General features: G+C 36.5%; 1 protein-coding gene across 1 annotated transcript; it reads right to left on the bottom strand.

Moving 5' to 3' along the window:
* Positions 1-4283: 4283 nt before the first annotated feature.
* LOC137621790 (paramyosin-like) lies at positions 4284-8261 on the bottom strand. Its single transcript, XM_068352298.1, has one exon. It carries the CDS (start codon positions 8259-8261, stop codon positions 4284-4286), a length of 3978 nt encoding a protein of 1325 aa, XP_068208399.1.
* Between the last annotated feature and the right edge of the window lie 344 nt (positions 8262-8605).

Consider the following 8605-nt stretch of genomic DNA (forward strand, 5'->3'; position numbering starts at 1 on the left):
TATATATATATATATATATATATATATATATATATATATACTGTATATATGTACATATACTGTATATATATACATATATATATATACATACATATATATATATATATACAGTATATATATATATATATATATATATATATATATATATATATATATATGTATATATATATATATATATATATATATATATATATATATATATATATATATATATATATATATATATATAGCCAAACACTTGCTTTATGTTATACAGTCGGGATAGCTTAGATATTTGGGATTTAGAATCTTCATTACAAGAAAGTCAGTCCTTCAAGGTAATGTGATAAATCAGGTGACAGATGTCAGCATCCCGCAACCATTTGAGGAACGGCAACTGACCACTAAGCTTTGGCCTCTAGTTAGAAATGAAGTGAAAAGCTACTTTCGTCTAGAGTAGTCCCTAGAGTGGTACATCCATGGGATTTTAGGACTTTCCAATCACTATATTTTGCGTAGCTGACTCTGGGACTTTCCAATCCTAATAATTTATGGTAAACATTGGACTTTCAAACAAACTTATTTTTTTCTGAGTGGATTTATCTTCTATTTTTCTGAATAACATACTTTTTGGGGGGTTTAGAAATAGTATTTTTCTTTCAAATATATGTTTTTCAAAGTAGAAGAAAAGTTTTTCGAAACCTTTATTCTTGAGAAAAAAAGTACTCTAATAATCTTACAATTCTCCTGACTAGTCTTCAGCTGCTGAATTTCATCATAATTTGTTGAACAGAAATGGCTGTCAATTAAATTTCTTATTCCTGATCTAATTACTAATCTGTGGTACTGTCGTTTAGTTAGTTCTTTATATTTCTAAGCATCCTTTACATTCAGATCTTCCCGGATAGTACCATTCTGTACACAGTACTAGGCACGTTGTTAGTTCCAACAGTCTTGCCTTCATCATAAGGCTCAACGCTACACAGTATTCTGTAAGTTTGATTCCAGATGTAATTAGATTGTGGAATGATCTTCCTAATCAGGCAGTTGAATCTTTGGAAGTTTAGAAGTTCAAACTCCGGTGAATGATTTTATGTTGAACTGACTGATATAAGACTTTTCATTGTTTATATATGACAGATCTACTTTAACGTTCTCACTGCTCTTGAGATATTTTATAATCATTATTCATTACTTCTCATATGGTTTTTCTATTTCTTTAATTCCTTTCCTCACTGGGCTAATCTTCCCTCTTGGAACCCTGGGTCTTACAGAATCTTGCTTTTCCAACAAGTAGCTTAGCTAGTAATAATGATAATACTAATAATGATAAAAAGCAGAATTTTAACGTATATACCTTAATGAGTTGTGAAAAGGCCTTTTCCGAATAGTTGATATCTTTTACTGACTAGTAAAATTTGAACTTTCTATAACGTGTAATATTGAATTGGATTGGATATTACACATTATAGAAAGTTCAAGTTTTATTCTGATGACGGGTTGAAGATAAATAGAAGATGATGAGAACGGAATATGCAATGGAAGATGAAATATCATTGGAAGGAGAAAGGATTAATGAGGTAAAATCATTTAAATATTTAGGAACTATGATCTCTAATACAGGGTCTTTAGAATTGGAGTTTAATGAAAGATTGAAAAAAGCAAATCAGACAATGGCTAGGTTAAATAAAATTTGGAAAACAAATAGCCTGAAATTACACACAAAACTCAGGCTATATAACAGTTTAGTGAGATCAGTGTTACTGAATGGACATGAGTCGTGGTATGACAATGAAACCATATCCAACAGTTTTTGTAGATTTGAGAACAACGCCCTCAGAAGAATATCGGGAGTTAAATGGCACGACAGGATTAGAAATGAAACTATAAGAGAGATTACTCGAGTGCCATAAGTGGATGAGACCATGGTGAGGGGCAGATGGAGATGGTTTGGGCATGCTCTTCGCACTCCCCAAGAGAGATTAGTTCACCAGACTTTCAACTGGGCTCCTTAAGGCACTCGAAGAGTTGGAAGACCCAGACCTACATGGCTGAGGACTATGAAGTGTGAAGTAGGAAATGACGAGTGGAGAAGTGTTGATTTAAAAGTTCAAGATAGAGACGACTGGCGAAATCTAACTGAGGCCCTTTGCGTCAGTAGGCGTGGGAGATGATGATGATGATAATGTGTAAATTTCAGAAGAGTACAATGAACGACTTCATGACAATCCTAGACTTTTTCACACATTACAAAAAACGTTTTCTTATATATTCGTACTTTTCTTTACAATAGAAAGTGAAATCCCTCCGCAAATACTGCTCTGGACTTTTACTTCCAGTGTACGAGTATTAGCACGTCGAACAGCAGAAAAGTTATATCCTTCTAAAGCACTGTTATTCTGAGCGACAGAAAACTGTCATCATCATCATCATCATCATCATATTATTATTATTATTATTATTATTATTATTATTATCTAAGCTACAGCCCCATTGAGATGTATAAGCAGAGGGGTCCAACAGGAAAGAATAGCCCAGTAAGGAAAGGATAATAAGGAATCAGATTGAATAGAGTGCCTGAGTGTACCCTCAAGCAGCAGATAGATTTTGTATGGTTTTGCTTTCGCGGGCAGTAAGTGACGTTATGGAAGTCACTTCAGTTTTGTGATTTTCTGCTGTTCAGAAGAAAAACAGTATCATGGAAGGAAGTATTTTTCTTGTTTACTGAATAGTAGATTTATTTTTAAGCAACTTATCTGCTAACTAAAAAAGATAATAATAGATATTTTTTTTTGTTAATTGTAATAAAAGGGGACCTATTCTAAAACAATACTTGTAAGAGGATCGAGCTAAACTAATGGAGTGAATATTTCATTCTATGGACTATGGTATTTTAATGACTACCCCGTGAGGAGGAAGACCTTGCCTGTTTCTCGCGATAGGCCTAAGCTGTCGCAAGCCAGAAGTTTCTCTACCTTAAGGGTCAAGGTTACCTACGCCTTCAACAGCGTTGCGAGTTCAAGTGATTCTATTAATCTAAGAAAAACCACTTTTTTCAGTCGATTAACCCAAGATCTATAGACCTATATTCGGCAGTCACTAAGTGAGTTTTTCCTTTGTTTTGTTAATAACCGATGTGTTCAGGACATAATATACTTAATTTAGCGTTAGTAGCTAGTCCTATATTCGTCTTTTAACTAAAGAATCTTTGCATTAAACTTAGAAAAGTGACCTAGAGTTATTTACTTAGAGATATTCTGTTACCACATGAGGCAAGATAACGCATCCCTGTAAAAAAAAAAGTTCTTATATCAAAGTGATTAATAAAAGTGGCAATAAAAATGGTGAAATATTCCCATTTACTTTTTAATGAGTAGGAAAATGAAAATATCATTAGGACCAGAATAATAGGAATATAAACTTCTTAAATCCCAGCAATCCCCATGAACATTTCGTGACATGAATACATAAGTTAATGCGTAGTCTCATTTCACGCATTTCATCGTACAAAGAATTCGCCTTCTTCATCTCTCATCTTGATCAGATAATAACGAGATGCAGCATCTCATTTTGTAGAGTATAACCATTGCGCGGTTTTATGCAGCACGGAAAGGGTCAAGGAACTGCGGGAGCCAGATCCTAAAAGATGCCGAAAGAAGATCAAAGTAAAATCTAGGAGCGGAACCGGACACAGTCACTCTTGGTTGGAGAGAAAGAAAAACACTGGAGGTGATTCGATCATTACGGAGATATGAGTCTAAAAACCACAAAACATTCTCTCTCTCTCTCTCTCTCTCTCTCTCTCTCTCTCTCTCTCTCTCTCTCTCTCTCTCTCTCTCTCTCTCTCTCTCTCTCTCTCTCTCTCTCTCACTATTCTAGAATGTGCAAGGTTAAAATTGGAATGAGAGGAAGAGATATACAGAAGAAATTGCTTTCACTTGAGGCTGATTAAATAATTGGCGTGTCCTTTTTGAGCGGTTGAAACTGGTTGCTAGACAGTCCATTCCAGCTATTGTCAACTTATGAAACTTGATGGAGATTACGGTTATAAGTTTGCGTGACGAACCTTCAAAGCTGTAGTTGACATTTATTACCATATGCCCGAGGTTGAAGATGAAACTGACATATGTTTGTTTCATTTCAGAATTTACTCATTTATGTTGAAGCAACAACATTTTCATCATATTTCCACTGCGAAAACATAATTGTCTCCACAGTTATAGCAGCACGATTTTCCTACACTTCCATAGCTGAAACATTTATTCTAATGTTCATATATAGAGTAATGCAACTTTCTAAACATTCTATGGGTGAAACCCCATTTTCCTTATAAAATCAATGCAATACTTCTGCATTTTCATTGTTAAATCCGTGTAATACTCCTGTATTTCCATTGTTAAATCAGTGCAATACTCCTGTATTTCCCTTGTCAAATCAGTGCAATACTCCTGTATTTCCATTGTCAAATCAGTGCAATACTCCTGTATTTCCCTTGTCAAATCCGTGCAATACTCCTGTATTTCCATTGTCAAATCAGTGCAATACTCATGCATTTCCATTGTTAAATCCGTGCAATACTCCTGTATTTCCATTGTCAAATCAGTGCAATACTCCTGTATTTCCCTTGTCAAATCAGTGCAATACTCCTGTATTTCCATTGTCAAATCAGTGCAATACTCCTGTATTTCCCTTGTCAAATCCGTGCAATACTCCTGTATTTCCATTGTCAAATCAGTGCAATACTCATGCATTTCCATTGTTAAATCCGTGCAATACTCCTGTATTTCCATTGTCAAATCAGAGCAATACTCATGCATTTCCATTGTCAAATCAGAGCAATACTCCTGTATTTCCATTGTTAAATCAGTGCAATTATCCTGTATTTCCCTTGTCAAATCAGTGCAATACTCCTGTATTTCCATTGTCAAATCAGTGCAATACTCCTGTATTTCCCTTGTCAAATCCGTGCAATACTCCTGTATTTCCATTGTCAAATCAGTGCAATACTCATGCATTTCCATTGTTAAATCCGTGCAATACTCCTGTATTTCCATTGTCAAATCAGAGCAATACTCCTGTATTTCCCTTGTCAAATCAGAGCAATACTCCTGTATTTCCATTGTTAAATCAGTGCAATACTCCTGTATTTCCCTTGTCAAATCAGTGCAATACTCCTGTATTTCCATTGTCAAATCAGTGCAATACTCCTGTATTTCCCTTGTCAAATCCGTGCAATACTCCTGTATTTCCATTGTCAAATCAGTGCAATACTCATGCATTTCCATTGTTAAATCCGTGCAATACTCCTGTATTTCCATTGTCAAATCAGAGCAATACTCCTGTATTTCCATTGTCAAATCAGTGCAATACTCCTGTATTTCCATTGTCAAATCAGAGCAATACTCCTGTATTTCCATTGTCAAATCAGTGCAATACTCCTGTATTTCCCTTGTCAAATCAGAGCAATACTCCTGTATTTCCATTGTCAAATCAGAGCAATACTCCTGTATTTCCCTTGTCAAATCCGTGCAATACTCCTGTATTTCCATTGTCAAATCAGAGCAATACTCCTGTATTTCCCTTGTCAAATCCGTGCAATACTCCTGTATTTCCATTGTCAAATCAGAGCAATACTCCTGTATTTCCATTGTCAAATCCGTGCAATACTCCTGTATTTCCATTGTCAAATCAGTGCAATACTCCTGTATTTCCATTGTCAAATCAGAGCAATACTCCTGTATTTCCATTGTCAAATCAGAGCAATACTCCTGTATTTCCATTGTCAAATCCGAGCAATACTCCTGTATTTCCATTGTCAAATCAGAGCAATACTCCTGTATTTCCATTGTCAAATCAGAGCAATACTCCTGTATTTCCATTGTCAAATCAGAGCAATACTCCTGTATTTCCCTTGTCAAATCCGTGCAATACTCCTGTATTTCCATTGTCAAATCAGAGCAATACTCCTGTATTTCCATTGTCAAATCAGAGCAATACTCGTGCATTTCCATTGTTAAATCCGTGCAATACTCCTGTATTTCCCTTGTCAAATCAGAGCAATACTCCTGTATTTCCATTGTCAAATCAGAGCAATACTCCTGTATTTCCCTTGTCAAATCCGTGCAATACTCCTGTATTTCCATTGTCAAATCCGTGCAATACTCCTGTATTTCCATTGTCAAATCAGAGCAATACTCCTGTATTTCCATTGTCAAATCCGAGCAATACTCCTGTATTTCCATTGTCAAATCCGAGCAATACTCCTGTATTTCCATTGTCAAATCCGAGCAATACTCCTGTATTTCCATTGTCAAATCCGAGCAATACTCCTGTATTTCCATTGTCAAATCAGAGCAATACTCCTGTATTTCCCTTGTCAAATCCGTGCAATACTCCTGTATTTCCATTGTCAAATCAGAGCAATACTCCTGTATTTCCCTTGTCAAATCCGTGCAATACTCCTGTATTTCCATTGTCAAATCCGTGCGATACTCCTGTATTTCCCTTGTCAAATCCGTGCGATACTCGTGCATTTCCATTGTCAAATCCGTGCGATACTCCTGTATTTCCCTTGTCAAATCCGTGCGATACTCCTGCATTTCCATTGTCAAATCCGTGCGATACTCCTGTATTTCCATTGTCAAATCCGTGCGATACTCCTGCATTTCCATTGTCAAATCCGTGCGATACTCCTGTATTTCCATTGTCAAATCCGTGCGATACTCCTGCATTTCCATTGTCAAATCCGTGCGATACTCCTGTATTTCCATTGTCAAATCCGTGCAATACTCCTGCATTTCCCTTGTCAAATCCGTGCGATACTCCTGTATTTCCATTGTCAAATCAGAGCGATACTCCTGTATTTCCCTTGTCAAATCCGTGCGATACTCCTGTATTTCCATTGTCAAATCAGAGCGATACTCCTGTATTTCCCTTGTCAAATCCGTGCGATACTCCTGTATTTCCCTTGTCAAATCAGAGCGATACTCCTGTATTTCCCTTGTCAAATCCGTGCGATACTCCTGTATTTCCCTTGTCAAATCAGTGCGATACTCCTGTATTTCCCTTGTCAAATCCGTGCGATACTCCTGTATTTCCCTTGTCAAATCAGAGCGATACTCCTGTATTTCCCTTGTCAAATCCGTGCGATACTCGTGCATTTCCATTGTCAAATCCGTGCAATACTCCTGTATTTCCCTTGTCAAATCCGTGCGATACTCGTGCATTTCCATTGTCAAATCCGTGCAATACTCCTGTATTTCCCTTGTCAAATCCGTGCGATACTCGTGCATTTCCATTGTCAAATCCGTGCAATACTCCTGTATTTCCATTGTCAAATCAGTGCGATACTCGTGCATTTCCATTGTCAAATCCGTGCAATACTCCTGTATTTCCATTGTCAAATCAGTGCGATACTCGTGCATTTCCATTGTCAAATCCGTGCAATACTCCTGTATTTCCCTTGTCAAATCAGTGCGATACTCCTGCATTTCCATTGTCAAATCCGTGCAATACTCCTGTATTTCCCTTGTCAAATCAGTGCGATACTCCTGCATTTCCATTGTCAAATCAGAGCAATACTCCTGTATTTCCCTTGTCAAATCAGTGCGATACTCCTCTATTTCCATTGTCAAATCAGAGCAATACTCCTGTATTTCCCTTGTCAAATCCGTGCGATACTCCTCTATTTCCATTGTCAAATCAGAGCAATACTCCTGTATTTCCCTTGTCAAATCCGTGCGATACTCCTCTATTTCCATTGTCAAATCAGAGCAATACTCCTGTATTTCCCTTGTCAAATCCGTGCAATACTCCTCTATTTCCATTGTCAAATCAGTGCAATACTCCTGTATTTCCCTTGTCAAATCCGTGCAATACTCCTCTATTTCCATTGTCAAATCAGTGCAATACTCCTGTATTTCCCTTGTTAAATCCGTGCAATACTCCTGTATTTCCATTGTCAAATCAGAGCAATACTCCTGTATTTCTATTGTTAAATCAGTGCAATACTCCTGTATTCCCATTGTTAAATCAGTGCAATACTCCTGTATTTTCATTGTCAAATCAGTGCAATACTCCTGTATTTCTATTGTTAAATCAGTGCAATACTCCTGTATTCCCATTGTTAAATCAGTGCAATACTCCTGTATTTTCATTGTCAAATCAGTGCAATACTCCTGTATTTCTATTGTTAAATCAGTGCAATACTCCTGTATTCCCATTGTTAAATCAGTGCAATACTCCTGTATTTTCATTGTCAAATCAGTGCAATACTCGTACATTTCCATAGATCAAACAGCTTAATATTCTTACATTTCTATTGCTGAATAAATTCAATATTCCCACGTTTCATTGGCTGAAATAGCTCAATATTCTCATATTTCCAACGCAATATTCCTAAATCTAAATATCCGAAGTAGAGAATATTTCTATATTTCCATAGCTGAGATAGCGCAGTATTCCTACATTTTCATTGCTGAGACAGGCCAATAATCCCATATTTCATAGCTAAAACAATACAATAGCCTCCCATTTCCATAGCCGAAACAGCAATATATTACCCATTTCTATAACAGTACTTTACTCCCACACACCCATAGCTGAACAGTTTACTAACAGTTACATT

This window comes from Palaemon carinicauda, chromosome 28 (genome assembly GCF_036898095.1).
Source record: "Palaemon carinicauda isolate YSFRI2023 chromosome 28, ASM3689809v2, whole genome shotgun sequence".
NCBI classification, from domain to species: Eukaryota; Metazoa; Arthropoda; class Malacostraca; order Decapoda; family Palaemonidae; genus Palaemon; species Palaemon carinicauda.